This window comes from Elgaria multicarinata, chromosome 6 (assembly GCF_023053635.1).
Source record: "Elgaria multicarinata webbii isolate HBS135686 ecotype San Diego chromosome 6, rElgMul1.1.pri, whole genome shotgun sequence".
Taxonomy (NCBI): domain Eukaryota; kingdom Metazoa; phylum Chordata; class Lepidosauria; order Squamata; family Anguidae; genus Elgaria; species Elgaria multicarinata.
Genome location: NC_086176.1, coordinates 81,567,499 through 81,584,284, shown reverse-complemented (window position 1 = coordinate 81,584,284; position 16,786 = coordinate 81,567,499). Strand labels below are relative to the sequence as shown.

Below are 16,786 nucleotides of genomic sequence, written 5' to 3'. Positions count from 1 at the left end.
GGCAGTAGTCCTTCACGACAAAAGAGGGGTTCCAGTAATTCTACAAATGTCGCTATTTTCGCCTATGAAATGATGGTAGCTATGTGGCTACCTACAGCTGCAGACATTTGCCAAAGAAACCAGAGCTCGACAATCAGCGAGAGCGTGCTGGCTTCTTTTGCTCTCCTCACTCCGTCTCAAAACCGACCACCCTATGCAGAGCTAGGCTCCTTCCGGCCAGTTCATCTCCATGCGTTAAGCGGGCCTTGCTCTCTTTAGGATCAGGCCGTCTCGAACGCCAGCGAATGACGCGTGTAACTTGCGCCTCCCGCCCCCGACCCCGTAGCAACGGCCCTGCCCTGCCCACCTCCAGGAAGTGCGACGGCCTGGAATCCGGACGTTTCCGGTGCCGCTCTTTCCCTCGCAGGCGGTGCGTTTCTACTGCACGGGAGGCTTTGCAGGCGTGCTTGTCGCCTTCTGAGACCGGTGGGTAACCTCGTGGTCCGGAGAAGCCCTTTTGGACACTCGCCAGGCGGAGCAGGTCGGTACCCGTTGGGCAGTTGTTTCAGGAGGGCTCACTGGCGTTCAGTTGTTAACTAGGAAGGTTTGGTTTCCTGTGGGTTGGTGGGGCTGCTCAAGAAAGTTTCTGCGGAAGTGTTCTCCGCACCTCCAGGTAGGGCTTGGAAAGGCGACTCTCTCCAAGCCTACACAGCTGCTTCCGGTCAGGAGAGACCAGCCTTGCTCGCCTCGGTGTCTTCCAGATTTCCCCCTACAATGCTAGCGTTCCTGACCATTGGCTATGCTGGCTGGGGCCGAAACAAAGTCCAAAATATCTGGAGGTCCCTAGCTTGGGGGCGGCTGGTGTAGACCAGATGTCAGGCTTCACAGAACTACATTGTTAACTACTTCAGCCTTGAGATCCACCAACCAGAGCCAGATGCGAAATGGTAGCTCAAAGGGGCTTCTGTATACTTACAATTTAAGACCAGGGTTCCTCTGAACATATTCTTGGAATTGAAGGGGGGCTACCACCAATGGGTAGGTTGGGTGCTGGAAGCAGAAATCTGTTTAGCAGAGATACTTTCATCTAGATATTACTGGTGTCAATATCAGACCTGGCTACATTGAAAACAGTAGTATAACCAAGTCCAAAAATAAGGTGAAGTAGTTGACATTGTGAGGGTAATCAAAGGCAAAGGTTAGATCTGGTTGCCCTGAGAAATTGTGGGAGAACAAGACACCTACCAAACATGAATATCTGAACTCTGCAAACCATACTTGCCAGATTGGTAACTATAAGATCATAATGTTGATTGCTGTGTTGGTTGAGAGGTATAGAACTTTAATTTTACTAAAGAATATGCTAGCCATGATTTCTATTATGCTTCTAATTGTCCTAATTGCATTGTATGTAGTAATGTGTTTTCCTTGGTTTTTGTTGTTGTTGTTGTTTATTCGTTCAGTCGCTTCCGACTCTTCGTGACTTCATGGACCAGCCTAATACTGTTTGAGCAATTAATTTATTTATTACATATTTGTACTTCCCAACAGCCTAAGCTCTCTGGGCAGTTTACAACTAAAACCATAAAATCCAGTTTAAAACATTAAAATCACATAAAACCAGAATAAATTACAGTCCAGGGAAGGCTTGTTTAAAAAGATATTTTGTGGTACTACTTTGTGTTATTTGGCCTGAGAGAAATTTCAGGGATCATAACCTATATAAATTAATTCTTGATGCCCAGAACACTCAGCTGGCTTCATAAATCTTTCACTGAGTGGGGTCTATCCTTGAAGCTATTGTATTTTCTCTTCATCTGGTGAATATCAGATTCACCCATTCAAATTTAGGAAACAAGCTAGTCAGATGGAGCGGGATAGAGTTACCCATTTCAAGACCATACTGAGCTAGATAGACTAATGGTCTGACTGTGCGTAATGCAACTTTCACTGTGCCTAAAGTGTACAACCCTGTGGTGCTTGCGAGGCACAGCTGCCATTGTCTCCTATCATGCTCTACCTTCTCACTCTGTAAGTCTAAAGGTAAAGATTCGGATCTGCTGGGGGCCAAGACATTGTGGCACCATGTTGGGGACCCCAGTACTAAAGTTACGATTTTGGATGTAATGCTCTTGGCAGCTGTTCTTCCAGCCTGCTTCCTGAGATCGATGGGGAGGAATACAGAACTACTGACCAGTCTTTTGTTTGAGTACTACCACTACTAACAGGCTGTGATACAAATTCTTGAGAATTGTGAATTCTAGGCAAGATGTAAGATGTTTTCTGTTGCAATTCTCATGAGAGGCTGATTTTAGGAACTCTGAGACTGTTACTTTAATTTAAAGTTATAGAATTCAAACTGTGCTGGCAAAAAATCATTTTTCAAAACTCTGGTATAAGACTGGGAAAATCCCAAGTGTCTGAATAAATTGATGTATTTATTTTATCTTGAATCACATTTAGTAATTGTCGGAACATTCTTATAATTCCCTAATGTTTTTATACACCGACCATATTAATCAAATCTGTATATGGCCATATTCCACTCCTGTGGACCTAACAGTATTTGTTCTTAAATCTCATAGAAAGGTTTGATATAAGTCATGACAAGATGGGCTCGAGCTAATGTCACCCATAGTAAGAAGGCTCTGGATGCAACACCATGGGAGGATATGAGAAATGCTGCTGCTGGAACCTCAGCAACAAATAAAAAGCAAAGCTCTTCAAACAGGCTTTCTTTGAAAAGTACCCAAGGGAAGAAGAAAAATAAGAAGAAAAAAGACTATCTGAATGAAGATGTCAATGGTTTTATGGAATATTTAAAACAGAACTCACAAGTGTTGCATAATGGAATGGTGATCAACAGCCATGAAGCAAAGGAAGAAATAGCTACAGCCTTGAAAAAAGACAAGCGGCGAGAGGACAGGAGAGTGAAGAGGCAGGAAATAAAGACAAACAGAATGGTAAATTGCTGTTCTGTTGCTGTTCTTTCAGTGTTGCTTCTCTCATAGTACGAGTGGAATGCCACATACACATGCAGCTAAGTCAGGATGGATATTTTTTTATGTTTTTAAAACCAGATTTGCATTGATGCTTCTTTTAAAGAATAACATGGTTAATATTATCTTTGTCACTCTTCATCTGTAGAGTACATTATAACTAATACAAACAAAGAGTTCGTTTATGCAGTTTTGGCCACAGCAAGATTATGATGAATTAATTGGTATTTTCAGCATCACTTCGCAAAGTAATCGAATGGGCTTATATTTTTGGCAAAATGAACAACCGGATTCAATAAAATCATTTTCTGAGGATGAATCCATAGGCTAGGTCCTACTCAAGGTTTCCTCTCTCAAAGTTACATAGATAGCTGTGTGATATGTGTTCAAGGGCAAATATAGTTTTATGAAATCACTTTCAAAAGCGGTTCTATGAATGCCATTGGTTATGCTTAGGACTAAGGGAAAAGATCAAATTCCAGAGTGGTGGCACTGGGTTTTTAAGATACTGAGTAAGGAAGGTAAGCAAAGATTTTTATCTGGACATGTTACATCAATACTACTGTTAAATGTAAGATCAGGTGAAAGGAACAGCGTTTCACCTCAGGTATCTTAACTTCAGTCTGTGCTTAAAAATGTCCTTGCATTTAAGGCAGGGTTTTGTTTTTTTAAATGCAAATTGCCTCAACTGAGGGTTTGATCATTAATGGGATCAGAGTAGGTGTTGAAGGGGAGAAGAATTTAACCCTCTTGTTGCACTCCTGAACAAAACCCTTCTTCTAAAGTTGGCATCCTCCCAATGTGAATACTTCAGAGGAAAGATTTCCCATGAGAATACTTCAGAGGAAAGATTTCCCATGATCGCAGCAGGGGAGAAAAGAGATAATTTCCCCTTCCACACCTGCTCTGATCCCTTTAATGATCATCCCCTCAGCTGATTCCATTTGCTTGCATGTTAAATGTAAAGACACATTTAATGCATCTCCTCTGGCTTGGATCTAAAATCTCTGATGTAATGCTACTCTGAATACCCAGTGTCGTTCCTACTTTTGGTCCTTATTAGTTTGGGGTAAGGTTCATTTTAAATGTGGCTAGTGGAAAAGAGATTGCTTTGGGTTCCTATCTCTTTCTGCTCGCTTAGTAATTCAGCTTGTATTGTCAAAGGTGTGCTTCCACTGCAGAAAGCCAGGACACGGTGTTGCAGATTGCCCAGCAGTACTCAAAAGCCAAGATATGGGAACTGGAATATGTTACCGTTGTGGCTCTACAGAACATGAAATCAGCAAATGCAGAGCAAAAACGGATCCAGCTCTTGGTATGTTTGATAACCACAACTCTGTATTTCGGGCTTGGTAAATGTTTCTGCCTTTCTGAATATTTTTTCTGCAGTTCCCAGTATGTTAAAGACTTCACCCCTTACTGATTATAGTGATGCTGGTTCACTGCAGTCTTATGTGATTTTAATGTGGGCATTTCCATCATAACATGAACATTACTAAATACTTTCAGGAGAATTTCCCTATGCAAAATGCTTTATTTGCGGTGAGATGGGGCATCTTTCAAGGTCATGCCCTGATAATCCTAAAGGACTCTATGCTGAAGGTGAGTACAACTCTGTTGAAAGCCTCTTAATTTTTTTTTCATAAAGTGGCTAATTGATGCACTTCAGAGCGCTTCCCCTCACTTCAAGAGCTTGAGTGAAAAGAGACAGCCTTATAAAGAAATACATTGTACTCATCTCACCATTTCTGAGACATTCTATCTTAGAATCAGATAAATCTTTGCCCTCATCATTAGTATCTTCGTATAGAGAATGAGATATTCCTGAAATTCAAAGGGACTGCCATAAAGGCTTTTCAAAATACTGATATGGGAAAACAACAAAACCATTTAATTTTAGGGATGTAGGAGAGCAGTATTCAGTTATTCTTTCTGCATATTCTCTATATGCAGAAAGACAACCCAGAAAGACAAACTATGTATACAAGTTTGTGTGTTCAGCATTGCTTTTTATTGTTTATTTTCCAAATAGTAGAGTCTTCCAAAGCACCTATATCATGAGAGGTTTTGAATCTGTCTTGCCTTGTTCTAGAAAGTTGGTTATACCCTATATATGTCTACTCAAAAGTAAGTGCCATTAAATGCAATTCTATTTAATGGCATTTATTTCCAGTCCCTGTTAAGTATATAAAGCATGGTTAGGCAACTTGTTTTGGTCCAGGGGCCAGATGAGGCGATTGACCATGCCTGTGGGACAGAAGGCATCAAGGGGTTGGAACACCTGCCCATTTTTTCTCTACACAGAAAGGCACACAGCTTAGATTAGGTTCCTGTCCCCTATTTTAAACTTCATATAGAAATGTCACAAACTGTGTGTTTGTCATTTGGTCACTCTGCTCCTCCTCCCCCTCTGTATCAGTCTATCTGAAAATTGATTATATCAGTTAACACTTTATGCATCTGATGAAATGGACTCTATGAAAATGTATGTGTGGCATCACCATCCTCTGTGACGTCTATTATCAAACCTGTTCTTCACTGCCACTACCCTATTCTTTATCTTCTAAAAGAATGAGGGACTAATACACCTTTGTGTGTGTGAGTGTGCATGTGTATTGTCCATCTGAAGTAACACATATGACTAAGCAGAGGTAGTTGTTAAACAAAATAAGAATAAAGTTTATTCATATAGAAAAACGATTTTAAAGAACGCTTTAAGATTATTCTACTTTATCCACATACATCTATCTCCCAGGGAATACTAACCACCTCCAAATCCTATAACCTCACATTCTTAATACTATACTGAAACAAGCCCCTACTAAACCTCACTCACTCCTACTCTCACTAACTCCCTAACCCTGACTCTTCTAACTCGGACTGCCCAACTGCCTCTCACTCCCCCTGTTCTCTCTCCATTCAAATCAACCAACCAATCAGATGACACCATTCACACTGCTCACTATTCTAACTCCCCCCTCCCAATTACTTACCATTTCCTGAAAATAAAAGAATTGGCCACAGCAAATCCCAACCTGAACCAAACACTTAAATATACACATATAAACGATAACACAAATTATCGTTTTGTCACAGTATGCTACAACAAACATTTTAGGGCTGGGAAATACTGAGAGTTGTAGGACTTTTTTCTGTCTAAACATGCATAGTCGGTTATAGTAAAAACTTTGAAGTCTTGTGGCACCTTAAAGGAATAACACAGCTTACCCCTATAGAAGTTGTTTCAGCCTTCTAATTTTGATTTGATGGTGTACAAAAACAAATAAATACTGAGTTTTGCTTCCTTGTATTTTATTGTAAATCATCTTTATACACTTGATATTAGGCAATAGCATACATGAACATTATTTTTATATTACAGGCAATATATTTGTTTCGTATTTTAATCTTTTGTAGGCGGTTCTTGCAGGATTTGTGGATCTGTGGAGCACTTTAAAAAGGACTGTCCAGAGAATCAAAACTCAGGTGGGGGTACTGGAATTGATCAAAAATCAAAATGCTTACATATAAATTCTATAATTAGTGAGCCTCTAGCTAGTAAATGTGAATTATAAACAGAGTTGAATAATCCTTGTTTGTCACCTCATTGACATGCTTCTGTGTTACTCACTAACGCTACATCTTTAAACAGACCATTAATTGGGCATATGAAAGGCTCAAGTGCATCTACTGTTGTATGTTTCAGCTGGAAATTGAAACTAACATAATACTATGTTACTGATTTTGGCAGGGAAAATTTTCACTTCCATATTGATACTGCCTAAGATACTTGTTCAAAATTGTTTGTTGGAGACTTAGTAGTAAATTCCATTAGATTCAGTGAGACTTATTTCTGAGTAAAAAATGGGTCTTTCTTTAGTTCAAAACAGATTTTTTCCTATAGGATAATTTTTGCTTTGTAAATAGTGACTAAAGGTTTGATATCTAATGTTAAAAGTGTTAACATTGACAGTGGTATTTTAAATTAGCCCAGTTTCTTATAAGGTCTGTTAAAATTTGATTTGACCTCACCATGGATAAAAATGAAAAATACTGGAGTTGTCTGTATGTAACAGCGGCATTGGGTCACAAATTGTGGACTAATTAATTCATCCACGATTTTGGGGCACAAGGGCTACATATGAGCCACTTCTGGTTTGGAGCAACGATGTAGGAATACCCCATTCGTAGGTTGTTAGTGTGCAATGTGAACCTGACACTGGTTTATTCATGGGTTAACCTAAAACAAACCATGGGTTAACTTTGGTTTAACTGAGGTAATCCGGAGTGTCTGAGTTTGGACACCATGCTAACAACCTAAGAATGGGGCGTTTGTAGGTTGTTGCTGCAAACTGGAAGCGGCTTGCACAGGATGCACATCCCTAAAAATCATGAATGAATTAACCCACAATTTGCTGCTGAATGCTGTTATGTGCGAACCAAGCCAGTATGTAATCACTATTGTAATAAACAGTGATCTAGACTACATTGAATTATTGAATTACATAGCATAGTTCCTTTGCATTTGGATCATGTATCTGGTCTATAACCAAAAGCTGATTTCTCATGTATTTTTGTTTTGTTTTACAGATCGAGCAGTAACTGTTGGTCGGTGGCTCAAAGGAATGAGTGCAGATTATCAAGAAATTCCAGAGAGTCCTAAACAGCAAAAACCCAAACCAAACATAGCTAAAGTTGTTAACTTCTGACAGCTGCTATCCGGCATCATTCTCTATAACTGTTCTTAATGTATGGCTAAAAACTATAGTAATAATATGTTATGGTCTCAGAAGATGCCATAACTACACAGTTGGTCTCTTCGCCTAGGTGATGATCACTTAATAAAACCCTAATTGAAGTGGAGGCTTTATGGGGAGGAAAGGAAATGCCTTGTAGGAGAACAAATTGCAGCAAGTAGCTCCTGGCAGTCTTTGAACAGGAAGGTAATCTATGCAATTACTGGCTTACCAACGAGCCTGACACTCAGTAACTGCTAGACATACCACTAAGCAAAAGTGAGCGGGGCTAGGCCAACCCCCTCTTTGTAAATAAAAACCATTCCTTGATGGGAAGTATCCCACAATAAATTTAGCGTCACCATGGCTATCCTCACAATGGGTGAAGCAACAATGCATCCAAGTTAGGAACAGTTGTGGATAAGAATTCAAAAACCATGTTTAAACATTATTAGTAGCAGAGTTGAGCTTGCAGCATAAGAAACTGCAAATGGAATAATTCTCTGGTTGTTGTTGTTTAAATGGAATGAATTCATTCTCTTATCCAACTTCAAAAAAGCAATGTAATAAAACCATATACACCTGGTTGTTTTCTGAATAATTGTATTCTTTGCAGTGGTATTGTTTTCTATTTCATTTATGTTGACTTCTTATGTCTGCTGTTATTATGTGACATTTGGATAATCACAAATTTTATTTTTTAACTACCATTTTCATCTTGGAAATTACTACAGCAGGTTACAAAGCATATGGCCTGTCTGATCTAGTGGCTTCTGGGAGGACTTTCTCTGAGCAATTTCGGTTCTCTTCAAAGGAACAGAAATGGAAGGAGTTGGGGAAGTGGTCACAGCAAGCTGTACATCATAGCTTGGGGAAAGGGGGAGGCCCATTTTGCAGTAGTGCATATGCTTTGTTCACAGACACTCCCAGGGTCATTCCCTAGCATTGCCAGGAACGGGCTAGAACAACTCTAGGAACAGGTGGGAGAACTAAGGGGGAAGCAAGCCGCAGAATGCCCTATTGTCTGGCAAGGAGTAATGTGGCTAAGCGAGCGAACAACAAACCCACTGTGGCTTATTGTGACATGCAAACTGGCCTCTAATATACATGCCATTGTCGGTTGAAATATATAGCAAAATAAGCAAATTCATTACAATAGAAATGTCCACTCACAGCAAAGTGAATTGTTTAAAATCAGTACATTTTAATTATGTGAAGAATTGCTGCATTGACAAGGTGAGGGCTCCAAAAGAATACAATGAAATTTTAGAGGTTGTTTGAAGATCTTTCATTCAATGGTAATATGGATGATGTGGCATATTGTGCCTGTCACAATTATAAACTAAGGTGGCAGTTCGCTTTAACAGCTTGATAACGCTGGTGTGAATGATTATTTCTGCCCAAGATTTAAAGCCCTTTTTGTGATTTTCAAGTATTTCAGTGTTACTTAACTAAATGCAGTTCATCTTGCAGCTCTCTGACTCCAAGAACTGGATACACACAGAAGCTGTATCTTCAATGCACTTTGATTGGCCAAAAACATTTGCAGCAACATAAGGGATGATGTCATGTGCACCTTGGATGAAGTAATATACCTTTAAAATATATAGAAGGTCAACGTAAGTCATTTCTTGAAATAACAAGCAATGAAACAATCATACTGAATATCTTTGGATTCACTGAGGGAGGGGGAAAGAAAAAAACTAAAGCATATTATGTGGTGAACTTCACCTTGGGGTGAAGGCCTCTACACTAGGGCAATCCCACCCCTATCACCAAATATGGAGAGTCACTCCCACCATTGGACGATCTGTCCCTTCAGTTTCATTGCCACCATTAAATTGCACCTTTTATTTAAAATACATGTTTCCCCCTAAACCATTGGGGCAAAACATCAGAGGTACCAGGAAAATAAACAAAGATATATAGTATTTTATTGAAAAGAAATAATACAAGAAAGCTTGTATAATCATTGTCACTACATTTGAATAGGGTTTCTATACAGTTACTTTTACTACCAAACAGGTGTGAGAAGCTCAAGTTCTACTCCTAACCAATCTTAAACTAATTCTCCTATCAAGCTCCATCCCAGTTAACTCACAGGCCTTCTGAAGGCTTGAAAGGCAGGTTTCTCTCTCGTAGGGTTTGACTTCCTCCTGGAACCTTTACAGTTTTCCTTGAAGCCTTCAGTATGGTACAGCAGCTGCTCTGTCTTCAGACCATTGCCACCAGCTATCACTCAGGCTTCAGCTCTTTATTCCGAAGGCTGCCCCTGCAGTCTTCCTCTCCGTACTTGCAGACCTTTTTCAGCTTCTGCCTCATTTGCTTTCAGCTCGGCCTCTTGGTCTTGCAGCTTTTACAAAGACACCTCCTGATGACTCTTCCTCAGGCAAACTCTCCTATTAGACTCCTCCTGACAGCAGCTCTCCACCCAATCAGCTCTGATGTGGCCAACATTCCCTCATCCCATTTTTGTGTAAACTTAGGACCAATGGGCAACCTTAGAATGTTCACTTATTCTCCAATCAGATGGGACCAATTTCTATCCTACCTCCCCATTTATAAAGACAAGAAACCTGGCTTCATTTTCACCTCTTAGTGGTAACAGTAACTGCCAACTTGCCAGCACACCATATTTACATTGTAACTTTGCTCAGGCACAAGACTTTTACTGCCAACACATTCAGTTACTGAAGCACAAACATTTACCTCAGTTTTTTCACATCAAATAATTTTATTTAATTATAAAGCTGCTTACCAAAGAGGAGTTACCATCAGTGTAGATGAGGAATCCTGAACTTCTGTAGTAGTTCTGATTAGAAGGTGGAGCAGCCGTCAAAGCAATTGATCTCGCAGCTATTATGTAAGGGTCTCTAAATTTAATAAGAAACATAGGAAGCTGCCTTATACTAAGTCAGACCATTGGTCCATTAAGCCTAATATTTTTGACACTGACTGGCAGCTGCTCTTCAAGTTTTCATGCAGGAGTTTTTCCCCTGCTCTACATGGAGATGACAGGAATTGAACCTGGGACCTTTTGCATCTAAAGCATGTGCACTACCACTGAGCTATGCCCCTTCCCCATAAGTATAATCTTATCAACATACTAGAAGAAAAACCTCTGGTTCCAAAATGTCATTTCCCCACTTTTGAAGCTGGCTTAAGTTTAAGGCTACTATATTGCTCATAAATCAGTAAGTTGCACAGTTTTGTATTTTTTTGGTTCAAACTGAAACCTCCTGCCTTAACTCTGTATTTAATGAGAGATAGCCATTACATTTTGTTGCTCAGGAAGTACATGCTATAGTAAATAACATTGAAAAAGTGAGGACGTGTAACAATTTGTAGAGATTGTCTCCATCCTTCCTTTTGCTCTTGTTTCTTTTTCTTCTTTCCATTCCTACACGCCTTCCCTGGGGAGCTGGTTGCCAGAAGCACCAAGTGCTACTGCTGCTGCCACAAACACATTTGCTCTTGGATCTCTCAGGACTGAGCATCCTTGCAGACAGAAGCAATCACTCCCTCTGTAAACTACATCCATGAAAATGGTTCGTAGAAGGGACCCAGTATTCAATTCAGCAATTGCCATTAAGACTGGTTAGCTGTGGGGTTTCCCTGGGATAATCATTCTTCCCAGTAGAATCTCTGTTTCCCATAAAGATAAGAATCATTCAGAAAAACCACTAACCTACTATCCTTTTGAGAGTCAGCAGAGGGAAAAGGGAGCAGGGAAGATCTATTGCACAAGTGACCTTCCAGTCAGACAACTTGGGATCCAATCCTACATATCTTTCCAATATAATCCCTGAGTAATTAACTAGCATCACATTTACAAGAAACAATTATTTCATCTAAATTCTCATTGAAGATAATTATTGTTGCTTTATAGTAAAAAGTTATGACTAAATTTAATTGCCATTAAAGGGCTGTATTTTCTATACTTACCCAGTCTTACAGGGTATTCTTTGAGACACAAGAATTAAAAAATCATTGGGTTTTTTCCCATTAACTGATGGGGATGTAATGTGGTATATTTTGTCCTCTTCTGTCAAACTCTGTATGACCCTACAGGTTCTGCAAGGATATATGGCAAACAGAAATGGAGTTTAGTACACCAGTTAAAGTACAAGTTCTCTAAATTGTGTTTGGAAACGTACAGTTCCTTTTCAGAATAATAATTGTTGAAGCTAGGCCACAATGCTTCTTGGTTGGGCTTTTGATGCACATAATTTCATTTTTTTTCAAAATTCAATTAAATTGACAGAACTGGGGAAAAGAGCAAAAGGTAAAGAGTGATTTCTTATTACAAATCCAGCTTAATTAAACCTGCTTCTATTAAACAGTACCTAACTAGCTCAGCCTCAATGTCTCTTTCTTTTTCCTTTCTTGAGGAAATGCTTTCTTGCTAGGCATAAATAATATGCTATATATTAACTAAGTGAAGTCATGTAGCTCTTATTGTTCCTATAACAACAGTGGACAGGGAGGTCAGAGGGGAAGGTCTGATGTCTCATTCCCCCACCCAGTCCTTACAGAAACATCCACAGTCCTTAACCCCCTAAAGTCAGAGCTCTGATGTCAGCAGAGGCCAAAAGGGGACAGATTAGAGGGTGAAGTTTAGAGGGTGAAGGCTCCAGAATCCAAAGCCCTCCCAGTCTCCACCACATGAAGGGGGGGGCATTTACAGCAGCCTTGGAGCTGGTGGCATAAATAGTTTCCCTCCCACTGGTTGTAATGGGAGGAAAATGGCACAAACAGACCCCGGAACACCACAGGAGGAAGGAAAACACCATCTTCACTCATTTCCACCCAGCTGGCATGAGCCCAGCGGGGCATTGGATGTGGTGGTTTGATTCCCTTCAGATCTGCAGCAGGTAGCATTGCTCTGTAATTTACCTTACAACGTATTACACTAAGACAGGCATAAATTTAATCTTTTTGAAATCAAAGGGGCAACATGTATTTGGACCAATGCAACACTTTTACCTCTGAGTCCAAAAGAAAGCAGCATATTAAGCAAGTATTTTCTTGCTTAATTAATGTAGTTTTAGATATTTGCAAAGTCACTTTTTCTGACCTAAGGATACTTGCTTTCAGACACTATAGGCCAAAATAAAACTAGCTTCTTCAGACTGCAATCCCAAAACTTCTTACTTGAACTGAATGGGGTTTACTTCTGAGTAGATAAAACAAATAGGGTTGCACTTTAGGGTTATAATTAGGGTGACCATATGGAAAGGAGGACAGGGCTCCTGTATCTTTAACAGTTGTATTGAAAAGGGAATTTCAACAAGTGCCATTTGTATGCATGCAGCACCTGGTAAAGTTCCCTCTTCATCACAAGAGTGAAAGCTGCAGGAGTCCTGTCTAGCACGTCCAGATACAAAAGAGGGCAGGGCTCCTGCAGCTTTCACTGTAGTAATGAAGAGGGAATTTTATCAGGTGCTGCATGGTGACAAATGACACTTGCTGAAATTCCCTTTTCTATACGACTGTTAAAGGTACAGGCGCCTTGTCCTCCTTTTCATATGGTCACCCTCGTTATAATCCTAAACACATTTATTAGGGAATAAGTCTCCCAAAACTCATGAAAACATGAAGGTGCTTACATTATGCAGCACACATCTTTGAATGAAGGAATGTGACAGATGGTTTTGGAACATTCTTTCTCTCAAAGTTTGCATATTTTTGGCTTAGATTATCACTTATTCCAGGAGATAGGAAAACAATTCTATAGGGTTGGATCTACGATCTGCCTTTGGCAAGAGGAAGGCTTTGTTTCCTCTGCCCAATTTTTGCAGATCTCCACCTCCATACCACAGATGACCTCATTCAGCAGGATCTGTGTAGCATTTGCAGGGGGCTAGAGGGGTTGCCTTGGGAAGGAGAGGACAGTCAAATTCATTTCCATCAGTGTACTTGATCCGGTGTAAATCTGGATCCAACTGGTGATTTTTATACATATTGTTAGTCAAACCTCTGTAGTGTTTTCTTTATAAGAGCTAACACCTCACAGGTATTCATTTCTCTTCTTGCTCTGTTTGTTGATACATTTCTTTCATTGAAAGATTCCCCCCACCTGCAGTTCAATGTACATTTTATATGAACTCAAAATAACTCTTTTACACTCTACATTCAATCTCCTTTATTGCCACTGTCATTGCATTATTTGCTGAATATTATGGAAACCATTTGACATGGCACTTCAGTCATTTAGGTTTATGAAGGCTGGCATCTTTTTAAACCTGATCATGAAAGCTGGAACCAACTGGAAAATATAAAATTATACTTACGAATAGTATTTAGCCCAGTGCACATGGCGTGAGAAGTCAGATAATAGGAAGAACGCTAGTTCTGAAGGTATCTGTACTTGCATTTCAACCTTGATTGACAAGACATCTGTCTCTTCTAAAGTGAACATTTTTATCTGGAAAAAATGTTTTTGTTTTTTAAAGAGATGCGGAATTAATAAAGCAAGTATTTTAGCTTTTAAAAATGAATTTTCAGGAAAGTAGTACACAATATTACAATAGACCATTATTTGTAGGGCCAATACTGTAGATTTTAATTGAATATAAGCTGGCTGGCTAGGGCATGCTGGGAGTTGTAGGACTTTTTTCTGTCTAGGTTTGCATATGATTTCACCCTTAATCTTTCAGTTTTGGTGATAGAGTAGATCTAGTTGGTGAAAGATATTAAGGATCAGAAAAAAAATAGGAGAGGAATGATATGAGGGGAGTAGAACTAACAGAGATAGCATTGTTCTATGTAGTAATTTTACACTAGGTGAAATAGCAGTAGGAAAATTGCTATCAGTGGGTGTAGATATGATAATGCGAAGTATCTTAAGGATCACCTCCACCCATATGAATCTGCTTGATCTTTTAGGGTTGTCTCCTGAGGGCCAGCTCTGTGTTCCCCAGCCATCTGAACTACGGTGGCTGGGTCTTCAAACAGGGTCTTCCATCTAGTAGAGAAGTCAAACCATGGAACATCCAGCCAAAGGGAACCTGCCTGGCTCTATCAATGCTAGCCTTTTGACAAGCATTTGAGATGTGCAGCTTGCAGTGGGCTTTTTCTGCTGATGTTTTAAAAAACATACTGTGGCGATACCCACTTTTCTGTCCCTTAGGTATGTCTGAGTATGTCTAGTGAGTGCGGAATGTTTGACTGAGTGGGTGTGGCTAGTGATGCGGTGAGAGAAGGGGAGGGAGGAGTATAAATAGGTTGGCTGAGGGGATTGTGAGTTTAGTTTGGGATTTTTAGTTTGAGGTTTGGTTTTAGTTTGGGAGTTTTAGTCTGGCTTGTGCTTCGTGAAAGTGTTTGGTGTGAGGAGTGAGAAGAGATAGAATTTTAAGGGACTTGGGATTGTTGTTTTAAATATAAGAATATGCAGGTTTGATCTAAATTGAAATACTAAAGATTTGTTAAATTTCAATAAACTTTACTTTGTGTTCTGTTATCACAAACCACCGTCAGCTCGGATTTATTACCTGCTGTATTACCCAGTGTAAAAACATCTAACAATACACCTGCAGTTCAGTACCTCAGTAATAGAACCTATTTTCCAAAACCCTGTACCTTGTTCCCTCACATATAGGGGAGAGGTTGGGTTGTTTTTACCCTTTCTTCAGGCTTTTCAAGAGGTGGTGCTTGGCTTGAGAAGGGTGTGCTACGCAAGGCCTTCTGTGTGAAGTTGGTGCCGTTGCACATACTTACTGATTTTTTAGTGTTTAGTTTCATTATGAACTTTTATAATGTTCGAAGTATTGCTGTAATTTCTTGTTATTCTATCTGTTATACTGTTGACCTTGGTTTCTTTAATAGTTGGCATGGAAAAGTTGAAAATAAGAATTTGAATTATTATGGATACAGGGCACTAATTTATTGGGGGAAAATAAGTCTGAGTCTCATCTTTCATAAAAAAATATATACCATGAACAGTCAGTTCGTAAACCAATGTTTCATTTATACTACATAATACATTTGTTTCATCTACTGTATGTAAAGAGGGGAGGCATATTTTTGGTGTTTAGTAATCACACCTTTGATGGCTACAGTGAACTATTTGGATGTGGTTTGTCTGTGCTTTAATTTTATGTATTACTGCACTGAACACACTAGAGATTCTCAATGCAAGGTTTGGGACCTTATCTACCTGTAGTATACTTTTTATTCAAGTGAATGGGAATGGATGCTATTTATTGTTGCCATTTAGTATAGCCATTTTTTGAACTAATTCTTTAATAAGCTGTTGGAACAATTTCTCATTTTGAGCAGCTAAAATAACATTTTCTTTCCAGTTCTATAAATAAGTACAGTATGTGTCAACCCTGAGCTAATGTCAGAAACCACTTACAGACATAGCCAAAAGCACATATAATTTCAGGTTAGTTTTACTTTAAAAAAAAGCCACCACTGAGATGGAAACTATGGGCAATGACCAATAAAGCTGCTGGATTCCCACTGTTTCTGTTGCACTAGCAGGACATACTGTAAACACAACAGGAACTAGTGCTTCTGACAGCAGCCCTGGAAATTAGCAGATATGAAAGCCTTTCTGCAAGCTCCACTGACCTGCCCCGCTCTGAAAACTAGCATTTCAGCTCATTTCTGATTGCTGCTGAATCCAATTTGTTCTCATTGTACCAATAGGTTCTCATTGCAATCACCACTAACACGTGAGCAGTGTTGGATACTGCCTTGTATTTATATGGAGAAGGGAGAATATAAGAGCAGCCACATTGGATCAGGCCACCCTCCTGCCCGTGTCATCCAGAAAATGGGGTTGCTGGGGAGAAACACACATTCACATTAATTCTTTTAAAATGATGGGGAAATGTACATGCAACTTTTGCACAATTCAGTACTTACATGGTCTAAACTGTTGTTTCTTTTCCATCCAGGCTTTGCTGCCAGGGTAACCAATGCGGTTAAATTGCTTTTGATTATGTATGCCTTAAAGGTAAAGTAAAACAGTAACCAATGGAGGACATCTTTAATTGCTGATTTTTTTTTTAAAAAAAAACACCACTACAAAATGAAGAGTTTTTTTTCTCCCTAGAAAAAAAG

The 16,786-nt window shown here is 39.5% G+C and overlaps 2 protein-coding genes across 4 annotated transcripts in view; one reads left to right on the top strand and one right to left on the bottom strand.

The window, feature by feature from the left end:
* The first annotated feature begins 411 nt into the window (after positions 1–411).
* On the top strand, positions 412–8,315 carry ZCCHC9 (zinc finger CCHC-type containing 9). Of its 3 annotated transcripts, none has more exons than XM_063129663.1 (6): positions 412–520; positions 2,565–2,942; positions 4,143–4,293; positions 4,488–4,580; positions 6,396–6,464; positions 7,569–8,315. In XM_063129663.1, exons 2-6 carry the CDS (start codon positions 2,583–2,585, stop codon positions 7,685–7,687), a joined length of 792 nt encoding a protein of 263 aa, XP_062985733.1. In that variant the 5' UTR covers positions 412–520; positions 2,565–2,582; the 3' UTR covers positions 7,688–8,315. The 3 variants fall into 3 exon arrangements, with proteins under 3 accessions (XP_062985733.1, XP_062985735.1, XP_062985734.1); XM_063129665.1 differs by lacking the exon at positions 412–520 and adding an exon at positions 729–926; XM_063129664.1 differs by lacking the exon at positions 412–520 and adding an exon at positions 1,006–1,268.
* A 690-nt stretch (positions 8,316–9,005) lies between these two features.
* Positions 9,006–16,786, bottom strand: part of ACOT12 (acyl-CoA thioesterase 12) — a 40,635-nt gene continuing 32,854 nt past the window's right edge. The window contains exons 11-15 of the mRNA XM_063129662.1: positions 16,589–16,672; positions 14,008–14,141; positions 11,660–11,788; positions 10,473–10,587; positions 9,006–9,309 (exon numbers count right to left, since the gene is read on the bottom strand). Of these exons, the coding sequence (XP_062985732.1) occupies positions 9,166–9,309; positions 10,473–10,587; positions 11,660–11,788; positions 14,008–14,141; positions 16,589–16,672 (606 nt within the window). The 3' untranslated portion in view covers positions 9,006–9,165. The remainder of the gene's footprint in view (positions 9,310–10,472; positions 10,588–11,659; positions 11,789–14,007; positions 14,142–16,588; positions 16,673–16,786) is intronic.